Source organism: Perognathus longimembris, chromosome 28 (assembly GCF_023159225.1).
Source record: "Perognathus longimembris pacificus isolate PPM17 chromosome 28, ASM2315922v1, whole genome shotgun sequence".
NCBI lineage: Eukaryota > Metazoa > Chordata > Mammalia > Rodentia > Heteromyidae > Perognathus > Perognathus longimembris.
Genome location: NC_063188.1, coordinates 80678130 through 80696205, shown reverse-complemented (window position 1 = coordinate 80696205; position 18076 = coordinate 80678130). Strand labels below are relative to the sequence as shown.

The window sequence follows — 18076 nt, the reverse complement described above, 5'->3', positions numbered from 1 at the left end:
TGGATTTCTTCTTCCTAGGAAGAAACCATCTTGGCATAGTAAGCATAAATACAATTCTACTATACTATACTTACATCATCTACCTGGGGACTGGTCAGACATCGAGCTAGCAAACCACACCAGGCTGGGAGAGTGGTGGTTAGTGGTGGACCACTGTGGGTGAGGATGGGCTTCAAGTAACTTTAAAAAAAGAATTAAGGAAAAAATGGCTACACAGAAAACATACACCCAACAAAATGTATTTATAGCCATGTACTAGAGGTTCATGCCTGTAATGCTGGCTACTTATAATAATTAGAAAAAGAAAAATCACAAATTAATGACTGTATGTAGAAGATAAATGGTGTATATAGTGGGACTGGATAGGACCTTAGAGGTTAACCTGGGGCCACTACCTATTCATGGAAGGATACTGAACAACATCCCTGGCCTCTATCACTGGACAGCATTGTGCCCATCCTCCACTCCTCAAGTTATAATGATAAAATGTTTCTGAAAAGTTTACAAATGTCCCCCAAGAAACAAACTGGCTCTTGGTTGAGATCTCTTGGTTGAGATCACTGCTTTATGGTGGGCAGCATGTACACAGAGAGCTCAGATATTGTCAACTGATGAGTATCTATGCTGTCAAGTGTTCAGCACACCATGAACTCATCACCCATCCCACTATGGCAACACTTGAACCATTGCTGAGACTTATAGTCAAAGTGATATAGGAAAGCTGGCATCCCTACAAGGATTTTTTTTTAAATCACATATATTCAGCAAAAAACTCATATCTAAGAAACATAAGGAAAATTTATAAGTCAGCAAGAAAAAGGTAAATAACCCAATGGAAAAGGAGGCAAGAAACATAAACAGGTAATCATAAAGGAACATAGCAAATAGCCAGTACATATGTGAGAAGGTACTCAATCAGTCAGCAGAGAAATACAAATGAAAACCAAAGTGAAATGCCTCTAGCAATCCATTAGAATAGCTGGAGTAAAAAACAAAACAAAAAAATTAACTGCTGGTAAAGATGTGCAGCAAATGGAACTCTCATATACTAGTGGTGATTGGGTGGAATAGTATCACCATTTTGGAAAACCCCAGTACTATCTCCTAAAGCTAAATTCATACATGTCCTATGTCCCCCCAGTGATTTTACTCCTGGGTAGGTTCCCAAAACATAGATGCATAGTGACAGGTACAATAATATTCACAGCAGTAGTTTTTTTTTTTTTGTCCTTTGTGGGGCTTGAACTCTGGGCCTGGGTGCTGTCCCTGAGCTCTTCAGCTCAAGGCTAGCACTCTACCACTTGAGCCACAGTACTACTTCCAGTTTTCTGGTGGCTAATTGGAGCTAAGAGTTTCATGGACTTTCCTGCCCAGACTGGCTTTGAACTGCAAGCCTCAGATCTCAGCCTTCTAAGTAGCTAGGATTACAGGCGTAAGCTACCAGCATTGGGCACAGCAGTAGTTTTGATAGTAGCTCCATGTGATAGATAAGCCATACATTTTTCAGCAATGGGATGATAAATTGTGATGCATTCACACAACGAAATACTGAGCCACAATGAAAACAAATGAACTAGAACTATACAAAAGATGGATGAATCACGATGGATGAATCACCCAAACAAACCAGACATTGAAATACATACAATTATATAATCTAATGTACATAAAACTGAAAACAGATTAAACTTTAAAATGTTGCTAGAAGTCAAAAGATATTTGTTGATCACTTTGATGTTAAGTGAATGTGTTTGTTATGTAAATTGCAGAACACTATAAGTTGTATAATGGTTATACATATTCAAAAAAGTGTCTTAACATTTTCCATTTTTTTGTACTGGTACTAGGGTTTGAACTCAGGTCCTATGTGATGTGCCTTAGCTATTTCACTAAAAGCTAGTGCTCTACCACTTGAGCCACTTTATCTTCCAGGGTTGTTGTTTTTTTTTTTAGTAGTTAATTGGAGATAAGTCTCATGGACTTTCCTGTCCAGAGTCGTTTCAAATTGATCTTCAAAGACCTCAACCTTGTTTAGCAGTGTGAGCCACTGGTGCTTAGCTTAACATTGTCAATGTCTCAAAAATCTCATTTGATCATAATGTCAGCTTTAAAAATTATTATGTTTTAACTTTTTTACAGAAAATCTTTCATCTGGGACAAGTGAATCAACCAGGATAGGGTGTGCCCTGTGTATAGTCCCACTATGCCAGTATTAAGATCAGATTTGGCCAAGTTCAACTAAAAACAATGATCCTTCCCACATGGATGAACTGCTCAAGTTCTATTTCCTTCCTGACCACACAGCATGGCTTACTGTAATTTTAACTAACTCACATAAAAAGGCATAGCTCCCCTAGACAGAGAACTTTTGATGGCTGTGTGAGTGTACCAGGTTGCAACTGGCATTTTAATGACATGAAACATTGGTCTTGGCCAGAGAAATGCACACCAGGATCATCCATGGTTAAATAATAGTGTGTCCCAAGAGAGGACAGATAATATCTGTCCTGAGCACACATCTTTCTTGAACATCAGAAGTTATTCACCAACAACTCAATAAGCAGATTACATCTGAACACAGAAGATGCTGCTTAAAAGGATACTTGTGGTCAAAGCTGTACCACAGCCTGAATATCCATACACTCTCCTGCTTGGTCCGGTTTCCGCCAGCAGGATCTGGGCCATCCTAGGAACAAATAATGGAACACATACTTATTTGCAGAAAAAAAATGATCTTAAAGAAGGGGTTAGGGAGGGTGGGAGTTTCTTTTTAATTTGTAAGTTCTTTGTAATAAGTGCTAGGATGGAACCCAGGGTTTAACACATTCTAGTAAAGCACAGTGACATTGAGCCCTATGAGATATAACCTTTATAGGTCTAGAGCTTATTTTCAAACATCTGATGTTACCAAATTTTCATATATATCAAGATAATATTTCAGCAGACACAGAGCAAACACAAAAAGGCAGAAAAATTAATTCCCAAAGTAAATGGTTTGATTATGTTTATAGGCAGATTAACCCAGTATTAGTATGAAATTTCTTTAGGCAATTGTATTATTGTTTTCCTCAAAATACCTTTCAGTGGGTTAATTACCCTAAGGTAGTCTCAATACTTACAGGCCAAAATTGATGTACAAGTTGGGCACTGGTAGCTCATGCCTATAATCCTAGCTACTCGGGAGGTTGACATCTGATGATCGTGGCTCAAAGCCAGCCCAGACAGGAAAAGTCCAAGAGACTCTTATCTCTAATAAACTTCCAAAAAAGTCTGAAGTGGAACTGCTGCACAAGTAGTAGAGTACTAGCATTGCGCAAACAAGTTGAAGCTCAGGACTGGCACACACAAACAAAAAAATTGACATACAGAGACTAGTAAAGAAAGTTTCTATGTAACCAACTTTCCATGCTCCCCCAAAGTTGATGTAGAGAGGCTACCATGTTGCATTTTCTGAAAAATTCATCCTTGCCTAGATGGATCCAGGTGACACTGTCCCTGTCTCCCTGCCAGCTTTAGGAAAACAGAGTTAGTGGGCAAGAAAAACAGAGCCACTAACAATCCTGATTACTTTATCTATCCTGAAGTAGCAAGTTCCTCTGAAGTTATTCCAACTCAAACATCTTTGTCATTTAGTGTTCAAAACCTGAAATACCAGATGTTTTTTCAACATTTAGGAAGTCTGCTCTGTGAAAATACTAAAGGTATTACTTTTTCATATAAAAATTGATCAAATTCAGCAGTTTGTGTTCACTGCTAATGAAAGGTCCATTTCATCTTTCACTTCTCCCTAATATCACAGGGATGGGCAACCCTGCAAGAAAGTAAGAACCCACAATAATCAAAATAAAGCTGAACCCTAATCAAAAGGAATTCTAAATCACAGTGATTGTCCATTTTACTCATAAAAGTAACACTAAGGATTAATCCAAGATCTCTGAGAAGATAAACATATAGACGAGGAGCATTAACAAGTACTATTTAAATTCTTACGGTTTCCAGCAGCCAAGATTATTTTTAAAAATGGAGTCCCCCTGGTAATTAAAGAATGTTAGGCTAGAGGTGGATATGGAAATGGTTTGGTTAAATGTGTCCTGGCTTGGGAAATGTAAGTAAGGAGAAACTTCAGAGAGCAATTTTATTTCATGTTTTCATAAATCATGTGGAAGAAAGAGGGCTGAAAAATGTCTCCATTTACCAGTAACAGATTACTAACCAATAATAAGTTAAAATGTTTTCAAAAATGCCATGTGACTGAGTAACAAAGTGATAGATGAGCTTTCTGGTAGGCATACTACATCTTAATGGAAAAATTAAATGGTTCTTTATAAGGTGATAAGTTCCAAGCTCGCGCGCGTGTGTGTGTGTGTGTGTGTGTGTGTGTGTGTGTGTGTGTGTGTGTACATGTGCACAGGTACTGGAGCTTGAACTCAGGCCTTGTGCTCTTGCTTAGCTTGTTTTTCTCAAGGCTCAAGGCTCTCCTACTTGAGGCATACCTACAGTCCAGCACTTTGCTGGGTCTCAGAGATTTGTTTTCTTGGGTTGGCTTTAAACCTTGATTCTCAGACCTCAGCCTCTGGAGTAGTTAGCATTCCAGGTGTGCACAATAAGCGCCTGGCCAACCTCTATTTCAAGTGCCTGAAAAATTTTTACTAAAGAAAAAAGGAACAAAATGATAGGCATTATCAGGAAGAGGACATAATAAGTTTCTCAAGATCAGTGGTTTCCATTTCTTCTCTTAAATCAACAACAAAACCCCAACAACTCCTATTCTGTCACCTCCACAATACATGTATTAGCACCTGAAATTCTTGTTCTTACCTTCTTACCTCTTAGAAGGTAAGAAGGCTTCTATAATTCCCCAAAAGGACAGTTAAAAGCAATAAACCAGACTAGGGCTTCTATTTGACAACAAACTAACCAAAGCTCTTCTCCAGCCACAGAGCAATAGGCTTACAATCCAAAAGTGAGATAAAGTAACCTCTGATCTGCAGCAAAAACTACACTGTAAGAAACAGAGATTACCCTGACAGGCTGCAAGGGTAAACTGAAGACAAGTCCAAGGTGCTGTCTTTGCAAAAAGGATGTTAAACAACTTCTTATTCCAAGAGATTGTGCCAGAAGCATGATTAGGGACAAGAGGAGCTTAGATTAATCCACATATGGTGGCTTTGGGGCAATCAGGGCACTTCTGGACAACAGATTGATTGTTTAAAGGATAACCTAGAGACCAAAAACTATTTTGCTGTGGAGAAGTCACAAGGGCCTTCCTGTTGGCTCAGATCAGATAGGGATGTAGGGTCACTGTGGGGACAGGTGTGGCTTTCTTCCTCTGCACTTGGAGATTCTGGGATTCCCATTCCCAGGCTGCCCATCATAAAAGGGGGACTTTCTCTCTCTACATACTCTTCCCATACCTACTTTCCTTCCCACCAGAAGGGTTCCCAGAATCCTGTCTTCATCTCAGGCACTTCTGGAGCCTAGCACACCTCTCCTTCCCTCCCCTCTCCTCTCCAGTGAGCCCTGTTCACAAATCTAGCTTTTCTATGAAATAGAATCAGGCATCCAAAATCAGGGCATCCAAGAGGTTGTGATGTGAACGTCACACAAATATGCCACAGACCACTTGGCTTGCCACTCTGATTCTGCCACTTCCTTGCAGTGAGACTCTGGAAGTTACTTAACCTTCATATGCTTCAGTGGACTTGTATGAAATAGAGATATTAAATAATACCTATTACAGGGTCATTATGGGGTTGTGAGCTTCACCTCAGTCCCTGGTACAAAACCCTTGGAATTTCTAGATTGGGGTAAGAGGAACATCTTTTGTTACTCATAATAAGTCTATTTCAATCACACTTCATTTATGCTACTGAGGTTGTGGTCACTGTTGAAAGCCAGGGACAAACTGTCAAAGGAAACAACCATGTGATTATACTGTTGGATCTTTTCAGCTTCATTCCCAACCTTTATGGAGGAGAGAGAGGATGGAAGATTCTGTCAATCATCAATAACCAATAATTTAATCACTGCTTTGCATGTGCATATGTGTATGTGTGATATAACTTACAGAAAACCCCCAAATGATGGGGTTTGGTGAGCTTCTGGGTTGGTGAATACAAAGAGGTGTTGAGAAGGTGATGTGCTAGAAAAGGCCCTGTTGCCTCACCCCCACCTCGCCTCAAATTCCCCTCCCGAAACCTTGTCTCCGTCATGTTTTCCAGTGGCTTTTTCTGAATTGTCTTGTTTACAATAAACTAGTACTGCCAAGTACAGTCCATCCCAAGTTCTGTGTATTGTTGTAGCAAAACATAGAATTTGAGGAAGGAACTGTGGGTGTTCATGGCCCTTTCAAAAAAAAGAAACTGAACACACACACACACACAAACACAAATGTCATGAAAATGTTTGAGAGGCCAAAGTAGGAAGATCACAGTCTGAGGCAATTGAAACTGTATCTGAAAAACAGCTGCTGTGGCTCAAATGGTAGAGTGATAGCCATGAGCACAAAGAAGCTGATGATGCCCAGGCCCTTAGTTCAAGCCCCACAACTGACAAAAAAAATTTTAAAAAATGAACAAAAAGCTATTGAGCTTGGTACGAGGCCTTGAGTTCAAACCTCAATACCAGCAAAAAGTAAATAAATACTGCCAACCCAGTTCATTGCCATTTTCAGCATATAAGAGAGGGTCTATTTTTCTGCATTCATTAAGTACCTGCTATGTGCTAGGCTCCATGAGGGGTATTAGAAAGACAAAGAGGAACAATATTCAATACCTGCCCCTTTCAAAAAAAAAGAAACTGAACACACACACACACACACACACACACACACACACACACACACAAAACCACAAATGTCATGAAAATGTTTGAGAGGCCAAAGTAGGAAGATCACAGTCTGAGGCAATTGAAACTGTATCTGAAAAACAAATTAAGGAGAAAAGGCTGGGGGTGTAGTAGATAAAATTCAACTCCTTACTACCACAAAAAGTCAAGCAGTACTACTTTTGAACTACTTTTTCTAGAATGTTATAATGAATAGTGATGTCTTTTTAATTATATTTAATCTATTCTAAAAACAATTTTTTTTTTTTGCCAGTCCTGGGGCTTGGACTCAGGGCCTGAGCACTGTCTCTGGCTTCTTTTTGCTCAAGGCTAGCACTCTGCCACTTGAGCCACAGCGCCACTTCTGGCCATTTTCTGTATATGTGGTGCTGGGGAATTGAACCCAGGGCCTCATGTATACGAGGCAAGCACTCTTGCCACTAGGCCATATCCCCAGCCCTAAAAACAATTAAAAAAAAAAGAAACAGTTTTGTTTTTTTTTTCAGGATAGAGCCTGTGGTAGGCAGAACAATGGCCATCCAAAGACTTAAAAAACTACTGGTCTTGAACTCAGGGCCTGAGCTTTCTTTTTTTGCCAATTCTGGGGCTTGGACTCAGGGCCCAAGCACTGTCCCTGGCTTCGTTTTGCTCAAGGCTAGCACTCTACCTCTTGAGCCACAGCACCATTTCTGGCTTTTTCTGTTTATGTGGTGCTGAGGAATCGAACCCAGAGCTTCATGCATGCTAGGCAAGCACTCTACCGAGAAGCCACATTCCCAGCCCCAGGGCCTGAGCTTTCTTGCTCAAAGCTAGCCCTCTACTAATTCAGCCAAAGTTCTGCTACTGGCTTTTTGATGGATAATTGGAGATAAAGAATCTCACAGACTTTACTGCCGGAGCTACCTTTGAACCATGATCTCAGTCTCCTGACTAGCAAGGATTGCAGGCATGAGAGACCCAGTGCCTGGTTCATCTAAAGATTTCAATATTCTATTCTCCAGAGTCTATATGTTACATATACACAAAAAGGGCCTCGTGGATGGATTTACAGTTATATAGGTAGGCACAGGTCAATCACAGGGGCCCTTAAAAGTGGATAGGAGTGCAAAAGAGGCAGAGAGGTACAAAAGAATCACAACAAAGGTTTGTCCTGCTGATACTGGTTTTACAGACAGAGGGGGACACAAAGCCAGGGAATGTGGCTGGATTCTAGAAGCTAGGCACACTTCCAAGCAAAACGGACGTGGGACCTTAGTCCTACAGGGAAGTGAATTCTCCTAACAATCTGAACAAACCTGGAAGTGTATTTCCTCTCCAAGGCCCAGTCCTACCCATACTCGGAGTAGCCAGCTGAGCTGAATACTTCTGGTCTACTGAACTCTCAGCTGTGAATGTTGTGATAATTTCTTACCTTATCCCCCCAAAATAAAAGAAAACAAATAAATGATGTGACTCGATTGGCACATTTCTTTAATGTACGGACCTAATCTCAGTGTTTGTAACAAAGTGGCTAAAACTAGGAATTGAATCTCTGAAGGTGCTATGTTGGTAATTCCCTTTCCCTTAAAACTCTTCTCAGAGCTCCCTGTTACCTAATCCAGGATTATTTCTTGTCTTATACACAAATGACCTGGGTAGATCACAAAATAAAGGAAGGAAGGAAGGAAGGAAGGAAGGAAGGAAGGAAGGAAGGAAGGAAGGAAGGAAGGAAGGAAGAGGGAGGGAGGGAAAAATGTCAGACTCTGATTTAGCATGATGGGGTAAAGTGTGAGTCTACATTTCTAGACAGTTCTCTACTGGACCATCAGGACATTCTTAGTAGCCAGGATGGGTCTGGGATCCCTCCTATCTTGGCCCAATGTCTCTAAGTCCAATCTCTTTGGGACAGAGATTTGTCTATCTTGTTGCAGACATATTCCTAAAATATGGTAGACGGTCTGATATATAAATGATGCTCCAAAAATATCTGTCCAGTGGATGAACAAGTTAAAATGTGAAGTTTCTAAAAAACAAACAAAACCAGGGAAAGGGAAATCAAGGGACCAAAGAGGCAATTTCAAGATGTAAAGTTTGGCGGGGAGAGGGAGGACAGATAATAGTCATTTGGTGTAAGTCATTTCAGCAACTGTTTTAAGTTAAAGATGCAGGTGACTGGGTATCACATTTCAGCCTTCAGGAAGACTGAGGGAGGCCCCGGAAACAAATGAAGCCAACTTACTCAGAAAGTCCTATGTCATTGCAACTATAAACAGCTCCTTTCCTATGGTACACACACACACACACACACACACACACACACACACACACACACACACACACACACTGATTTCCTTCCCTTCACATTCCATTAAGGTGGATCCTGTGTGATGGTCAGGTTGACATATTAAAAGAGCCCTCAAAGAGACTTCATCAATGAGCACTTTTCTGGAAACATGAGGAAGGAAGTGAATGATGTGTCTGTATGTCCGGCCAAAAGACATCTCAGCTGTGTCTGGTCTGGCATGCAAAGTCCTCCCCCTTTTCAAGGGGTGAGAAGTCACCCTTGGGGTTGGGCAGCTTGCTTCCAGCTGGGCTTGTTTTTGTTTTCATTTCAGAGTCACCAAGACCTCCCGAGAAACAAAGCAACAGAATTTTTCTGCTCTTGTTTGTTCTAATGAGTCAAAGTTGCCTGGGACACAAAGTTTGAAGTCTGCCCACAATATTCTTATGCTTTTCTTCACTCAGGACCCAAAGTTCCAGCCAACAGCACCTTTTCTGGTCCCACATGAGCTAATCCGCAGCTCTGCAGCTTTGACACTGTTTACAATCAGGCTTCTAGAACCAGTGAGGAAAAATTATCCTTGCTAGAAGAAATGCTTTGCCTCCAGATATCACCACTGCTGTTTGTTTGATATTTTTAAGGTGACCATTTAGAAACAATGAGGTCAAGAGAAAGGCCTAGTCTTTCTTTTCCAGCAGTGGACAACCAATGAGACTGTCTTTATTTATGATTTCATATGTGATCTGGACCTCCTTCAAGGGAAACTGCCAGTAGTCAAGGTTTTATCCACAGTTATCTCCCTTGTCTCCCCATGATAACTGAGTGTTCCCAGTCCTGCTGTTGGAGATTCCCAAGGACAAGGTCAGGCTGTGAGGATGCAGAGAGTCTGAGAAAACTCTTTCTGCATAAGGATGTGAGTCACTGTGGAGAGGAGCCTAGGGAATAGAGTTGGAAGGTTGCCTGCTTCTCCCAGCCTGGCAGCCATCCAAAGGGCTTTGCAAAGGTCAAGGGAACAAACTTTAGGGGCCCTTCTTCATGACTGTGAGGCTTGGAAGGAGGTCAGGGAAAAGCTGTGACACAGGTTCAGGCTGGTAAATGGTAGGGGCAGGGAGGGAGGCATGAAGACTGCAGCAGAAGTCATGGCCAGCCCATCCAGTGTGTGTAGGACCACAAATGGAGGGTCCTCCTCCTTTGGAGAGGAGAACTATTTTAATCATCACTACTTGGAGTAAATGCCAGGGCCTTGAGAACTTCGGATCTGCTGTTCTTCAAATATTTTCATGTTAAAGTGTTAGAAAGTTCATTATTAAGTCTACTTCCAAGCAAAGTCTTTTCAGTGTGCAAGGTTTTACTAGGTCTATAGTAAGATCTGCAGTAACCCAGCAAATGGTTTCACTTCCTTCCTTCTGCAAGGAAGGGAGTGCAGAAGGAGGAGCCACGGGCAACTTTGATTGGTCAGGAAGCATCAGATGAACTCTCTCTCCAAACTGATATCCAGCCATTCTTGGATATTTTACTTTAAAAAATGCTAGTCTTTCTCATCCCTTAGTCTCACATGACTGTCCAAAGTCCTCACTCTTCAGCTTCTAACCTGGAAAATGGAGGTAATCATAGCTACCGCAGAAAGTCATGGTCAAATGACAACTAGGGAGTCCAAGTAAAGTACACACATGGAGCAAGGGCTCCCTCAATGATAACATTTTTTTCTGTGTCAGTACTAGGGCTTGATCTCAGGGCCTGAGCACTGTCCCTAATCTTTTTCACTAGCGACTGGCTCTATCATTTGAGCCACAGCTCCACTTCTGGCTTTTTGCTGTTTAATTAGAAATAATTTCATGGAGTTTTCTTCCTGGGATAACTTCAAATCACAATCCACAGATCTCTGCCTCCTGAGAAGCTAGGATTATAGGTGTGAGCCACCTGCATCCAGCAATTTTAACATTTTTTAAAAAATCATTTCTTTCCTGAAAAGAAGCATTTCTTATGACTTACCCCTTGTAAGACTTGAAAGCTGTCATTGTTGGGTGGTGGGTCTTGATCTGGATCAACACCAACTCTAAATGTTGCCAGAGGGAAAGACAAGCAGAAAAACAAAAGCATTAGCTTGGTCCATGGCATCCATGCCAGCTGAAAATCACCACCATCTTCCAAAGCAGAAGGAAAGGAAGGCTGCCATGCAGAAGTCAGGTGGAATACCACGGCAGATCTCTGACAGCCAGGGATAATAGATCCTGTGTGTTCACGCACTAAGCAAGGCCATAGGCCGACAACTCTCCAGCTGCCTTCCTGTACCAGGTGGTCCTCATTACCAAAATGTGGGTCCCTTCCATTTGTCTTTGTCCTCACTTCTGTACTGACCTGCTTTAATGTCTCTAACATTTTTTTGTCATGAAATTTCTTCAGATACACAGGGAAGTATTAAAGAAATCTATAGGGAACACTTACATGTTTCCTACCAAGACATTCAACATTTAGAGCACATTTTTTTAGTCAGTCCTGGGGCTTGAACTCAGAGCCTGGGCACTGTCCCTGAGTTCTTTTGCTCAAGGCTAGCACTCTAACACATTGAGCCAAAGCTCCATTTTTGGTTTTCTGGTGATTAATTAGAGATAAGAGTCTCACAGACTTTCTTGCCTGGGCTGGCTTTGAACTGAGATCCTCAGATCTCAGCCTCCTGAGTAGCTTGGATTATAGACAGGAGACACCCACCAGCACCCAGCTTTTACAGCACATTCTTCATTACTCATCTATCCATATCTCACCATCCCTCGTTATTTTGAGGATACATTCAATCAAAACAGCAGACATCAAGTACATATCCCTAAGGATGGGTAGTGACAAGAGTCTTTCCTTGACCACACTTGAGACAGACTTCTCTAAATCTTCCCAACTAGGCCCTGACTTCTGTCTCTGTTTTGTGGGCACACTGGATTTTAGCAAGAATTTTCCTAAACTGGTTTAGCCTGAACTCTCTACCCATTGATAGCTGATTTCCCCAATCTCTGATGGGAGTTCCTCATCATCAATCACCCCCAGGTGGTATTTGATTGATCACTCTGGCCTGGCTTCAGCAAGAACGCTCTTAGATGGATTTAGGCAGAATCCCCACATCCCCCGATGTCTCCTCTTAGTCATTTTCTACCTATTGATTTCTGTCTCTCTCTTCTTCCACAGCCCATCAGAGCAGTGCCTATATCCATCAGGATGATCCTGAATGCAGTCTGTCTTACCCTTTAATCATGTGTTGGAGACCAGACCTGCTCTGGCCCCAGCATCAGTCATGACCTGAGAGCTCACACAGTGGTGAACAAGAACTAGAAGAAACAAAATGAAAGTGGCAATATCCACTTACAACAAATTATCCCAAAGTCCTGGGGCAGTTGTCTGGCTTAGTCATATGCCAGCTGTTGCTCTATGCACCTGTTAATCATGTATCCTTGCATCTGCCAGTCTAGAGAATTGTGGCAAGCACAACATGTTTACCAAGGAACAATGGGGGAATATCAAAGATACCAGGGATGTCCTCTCTGTCCTGTGTTGCAAGAAATGGAAGGTGTCATAAAAGGTCAAAAGATAAGGAATAAGTGTCAAGATTTCAGCAGATCACACTGTATTTGAACAAGAAGAGAGGTGCCAAGTGGACTTAACAGGGATATCTTTGCTGTCTGTGTTGAATTCAATGAGCAGACTCTGGACACACAAAGTCCCATGTTCCCTTGTCTTCTCCCACCTAGGACACAAGGGATATTTTTTGAAGGAAAGAAAAAAGACCATATAGAAATGGGTGTAGGAGCATGTAGGACACATCACAGATGTATGTACATATGTAGCCCCTTCAAATCTAACCTCCATTCTGTCTTAGTCAAGGCTTTTTCAGCACATGCCCAAGGCATGTACCCCCAAGAAAATAGAGAGGGAAGGAAAGGGAACACTTATCCCAAACTGTACTGGAGGTAATTTTTTTTGTGGTGTGTGTATGCTAGTATTAGGGCTTGAACTCAGGACCTGGGCACTGTCCCTGAGCTTTTTCCACTAAAGGTTGGATTTCTACCACATGAACCACAGCTCTGCTAATGGGTTTGGGCTGGTTAGTTAGAGATAAGAGTCTCACAGACTTTCCTGCCTTAGCTGGTTTCTAACTTCAATCCTCAGATCTCAGCCTGCTGAGTAGCTAGAATTACAGGTATGCACCACCAGTGCCCAGTACGAAAGTAAAGTTTTTAACCATCAGATGAATTCATTATTTACTGAGTGTTTCCTATGTTAGGAACTGGTCAGAACATTCAGTTAAAGCCTAGTGTAGGTCTGGGACCATATTCCATCCCTGCGTGCTTAGGTCTGAATGGGATCTTTGAACCAGATGGACTTCATTTCACCCTAGAGGGTATTTTCAGGCAGCAGTTTCTGACAAATGGAGACTAATCCTCAGCCTTGGACAGTGTCTGAAAAAGTTTGAACAACAGATCTCACAGGAATCTTTGTTTGGTCTATTTTATGTGTCATTCCTAGGGTTTGAACTCAATGTCTGGGTACTGTCTCTGAGCTTTTTTGCTCAAGGCCCACTATTTGGGTCACAGTTCTACTTCCAGCTTTTGGGGTAGTGAATTGGAGATAAGTGTCTCAGATTTTCCTGCCTGAGCTGTCTTTGAACTGAGATACTCTGTTCAGTAACTAGAATTATAGGCATGTGCCACAGATATCTAGCATTCACAGGGATCTTGTGACCTTGAAAACCTTCCAGTTCAGGGGTTCAAGGACTGCCCACAAAAGTCACAAGACAACTATAGGCCCACACAAAGTGTGCAATGTGCACAAGTCACTAGAGGAGAGGCCAGATAATGAATTACTTGCTGCTGACTTTTAACCCTCAGCTGTTTTGTTTTGTTTTGTTTTGTTTTTTACCATTTCTTAATTCATACACTGTCAAACTCTGTAAGGTCAGTAGCCAAGAATCCGGTATTTAGGCCACTTCATGCCAGATTAATTTACTGAGGATGAGCTGCCAGGTGCAAATTGGGAGGGGCAGAGCACATTAACTACAATATTTCACAGCAGCACACTGGGAGGCAAAGCTTTCCCCAGCCTACTACAGTAACTACTGAGAGCATGAAGTATAGTATGGCAAGACTATGGCACTTAAGATCTATCACTGATAACCCCTCTGTTCTTCACTGTGAGTTTTGAAAGATGTGCATGCCTTAGTTATTGTAAGTGGCTTTATCACTACTGATAAAGCAATCTGAATTTATTAGCTCAGATGAAATAGGAGACCTACAGATAGGAGAGAAACACTTAAGGGTGCTATGCAGTACAAGGTAGAAAATAAACTCCCACACAGTAATACATGAAGTTTAGCTCCCCCTATTCTTTTCACTAATCTCTTCTAGGAGAAGAAAATCTGTTCAACAATACTTTAAATAAAATGGGTTTAACAAGACTTGCTTTAAGAATACTAGACTTGGACTATTTTCAGTTAAGCTCTAAGAACATCAGTGGAATTCATCCATTCATCCTAGGCCCTTGTGGAGATGCATACTTCCAAACAAAGTCCAAAACAATAACTTGGTGAACTCATGAAATCAAGGCCACCATAATTGCAGTCCAAGCTGGTAAAGTTTGGCTTTCAGAAACCCTAAGAGTAGCTCCAGATGTGCACTGTCCCATAGACCTTTGCCTGAACTTTGCAGTATGCTCCTCGCCAGCCATACATGGCCACTGAGTACCCAGAATATAGCTAGTATGACTAAGGAACTACAGTTTCATCTTTGATAACTTGCAATTTAAAGTCACATGTGCCACTTGACTCATGAATTGACCAGTGCAGATTCCAGAAAGTACTGATTTCAACTGTGGCTTTCTACTGTCATTTTTTTCTATAACAACTACAAAAAAAAAGTGTCTTTAGGAAACCATGATGGGAGGAAGATGCCACCTTGTGACTATAGTTTGTAAGAGTATCTTCTTGTATATATATATCATCCCCCATACAGAACTTGAGAAAAAATGGCCTCTTTCATTTTTCTAAGTAGAAGTATTTCATGATGGAATTACTGATGAAAAGGCTCTGATGTTGAGACACTGGAAACAATTAAAAAGCAATAAATATGAACTAATATTGCAAATATGATTATATTATCTGTAGATAAAACATTTTACAATATTCATTTTAAAAAGTGGCAATTGGCTGCCACTTTTGTTTCACACTGTCAGTGACAACCCCCAAATTCCTGCTTGGGTTCTTTAGACATATACTCCATGTCTCATAACCATTAAGCAAAACACTACTTGAATTGGCTACCCAGACAGTGAAGAGATTTCTTACTACATCAATACGTAAAATAAAATTTAAAATTCTCTAAGGTTTTATACAGGGAATGCCTTCTCCTAACAGGGGAAGGAATGATTACATCTCCATTTTCCACCTTCAGTGGGATCACTCAACAAGGATCATGAGTGAATGATTTTACACCTAGGTAAAAGTTGTTGGGAATCTGGCCATCCATGTAATATCAAAGTAAGTTAGGCCCAGAGAGACAAAGGATACATGTTTCCTCTTAGATGTGAAAGCTAGATTTAGCTTATAAACTTGTAACTATGTTGGGTGGTATGCAAGTATATACAAATGTATTAACTAAAATATGGTGGACACAAGGGACAACATGAATAGTGTAATTCCTTAGAATGGAAAAATCAAAGTTCAACAAAATAAACACCAGGAAGCAGGTACTTGAAAAGGGTGGAATGGGATCAAGGGGAAAGGGGTAGATGAATAGAGAAGAGGGGGAGAATACAGTCAAAAATTCAATGTATAATCTACAGAATTAAGAAAAGTGAGGGGAAGTGGTGGGTGGGTAAAGGATGGGTGAGAATGTTGAAAGGGGTGACATTGATCAAGATGCATTGTATTCATAAACTGCTTTGTTAAATGAAATCTCCTTTGTACAACTAGAGATAGTAAAAAATAGCGTTTTTTGTGTTTTTTTTTTACAACAGTCATTCTACAGTTGGGCACCAGTGGCTCAGCACTAGCTACTGAGAAGGCTGAGATCTGGGGATTGTGGTTCAAGGCCAGCCCAGGCAGAAGAGTCCATGAAACTCGTATCTCCAATTAATTCTTATCTCCAATTAACCACCAAAAAGCCAGAAGTGGTAGACCACTAGCCTTGAGAAACAAAGGTCATGAGTTCAAGCCCCAGGAATGGTGCTCACACACACAAGATCATTACACAGATTATTTTTAACTTAAAAACATTAAAAAATGGCACATTGATAGTAGGTATCACTATCTTACCAAAGTCAAATATAGCATCACTGATAAAGATGCAGTCTGGGCTAGGGGTGTGGCTCAATTGATCAAGTACCTGCCTAGTATGAGCAATGTCCTCACTACAAACCTCAGTATCAGAAACAGAGAAAAAAAGAGGCAGTCTCACAATACATGCCACCTGACAGGATTCAACAAGAAATTAGTTGGGTGCTGATGACATATACTTGACCTGCCTGTAATCCTAGCTACTTCAGGAGGCTGGGATCTTAGGATGTCAGTTGAAAGCCAGCCCAGGCAGAAAAAAAATCCTTCAAGATTCCATCTCCAAAGTAACCAGGAAAACCCAGAAGTGGAGGCATGGCTCAAATGCCAGAGAGCCAGCCTTGAGTGAAAAAACTGAGCCAGAGCAAGAGGCCCTGAATTCATCCCTGGTATTAGCAAGACTGGGGGAAAAAAACCCAGACAGGTAGCATAATTTTTGCAGTATTTTTGATATATCTCTAGTCATGATAAAAATATAGATTATGAGCTATCCTATAATATCTTGAATACTTAACACAACATTGTAAGAGACCAAAAAGTGGGGGGACAATACTTCCTGCCAGAGAGAAACTAAAATAAGTCATCTGTTCTCTATCCTTTCACTTACTCTCCTTCCTCCCAAAGAAAAAGAACACTCAAATTTTAAAAGGGGGGGGGGACTGTTCTAGAATTAAAAAAGAATGAAACATACATGGCAGTCAAAGTATATATGCATCCATGAAAAGCACATCTTTCTTTCCCCAGGTGTTATAAAGGCAATCATGGAGGAGGAGACTGGGTTCAGGAGGCAAGTATATGTATTGAACTTTGAAGTATTGTGAAATGGCTGAGCATGAGAAAGAGAAGGCAAAAATGGCCACAAAAATGGCAGAATCCTCACAAGTGGTAAGACCAGGTCAACATATGGATATGTTGTAGGAAGTAGAGCTGACGCCATCTTGATTAGGGAAACATGGTAGCAATTGTTAAAATAAAGTTAAATATTAGGTCAACCTGACCACAAAATTCTGCTTCTGCAAGTGGCTTGCTTAACTTGTTTGTTCTACCCACCTGGCATCACCCCCCTCACCTCTACATCTGTGCTACACTTTTACCTTTATAAACCCCAGCTCCAGGACTGTTAGGGGTTGCAGTTTCAGCTCCCAAGTCTGTGCTCCATCTCTGGCCGGTCAGTTCACTTTTTGCTTCCCCAATATATCCATCTTTTTGCTTGAGACTGTCTCTGAGTGGTGGACTCTTGGAGGGATGTGGAATCTCCTCCTTCGAACCCCATAATAGATAGTCAATGTTCTCCTGTAATTTTTTGAATATTTAATTTTTTTCCAGTAAAAAATGAGTAATTATATCCTTGGTAAAAATGTTTAAAGAACACAGCAATATATTTTCTTGCCTCTCTAATTTAATCTAATTTACTAATATTGATAATTCATACACTTATATTTCAGTCTTAAAACCAGAAATTGTCAATACTCATGACTGTATGAGTCCACCCCAGGGAGGGCTCCATGCAGATGCCCCTAACTTGTTTAAGTCTGTGCCCAGTACCTGAGTTGCATAGGAACTGGCACACCTGGAGGCAGTTACCTCCCCCTTCTCTGAGGTCACATCCAATCCACCTGGCCATATCTCCCACCTTTCCCTATATAATCTGGCTCAACAAGAGAGTCCCTGCTCTCTTTCCT

General features: G+C 41.1%; 1 protein-coding gene across 2 annotated transcripts in view; it reads right to left on the bottom strand.

Annotated features, from left to right (window-relative positions):
- The window catches only part of Slc9a7 (solute carrier family 9 member A7), a 160634-nt gene that overhangs the window by 18186 nt on the left and 124372 nt on the right, over nucleotides 1–18076 (bottom strand). For both annotated transcript variants that reach the window (XM_048336181.1, XM_048336182.1), the window contains exons 14-16: nucleotides 11078–11141; nucleotides 2604–2686; nucleotides 75–180 (exon numbers count right to left, since the gene is read on the bottom strand). In XM_048336181.1, coding sequence (XP_048192138.1) covers nucleotides 75–180; nucleotides 2604–2686; nucleotides 11078–11141 — 253 coding nt within the window. The remainder of the gene's footprint in view (nucleotides 1–74; nucleotides 181–2603; nucleotides 2687–11077; nucleotides 11142–18076) is intronic.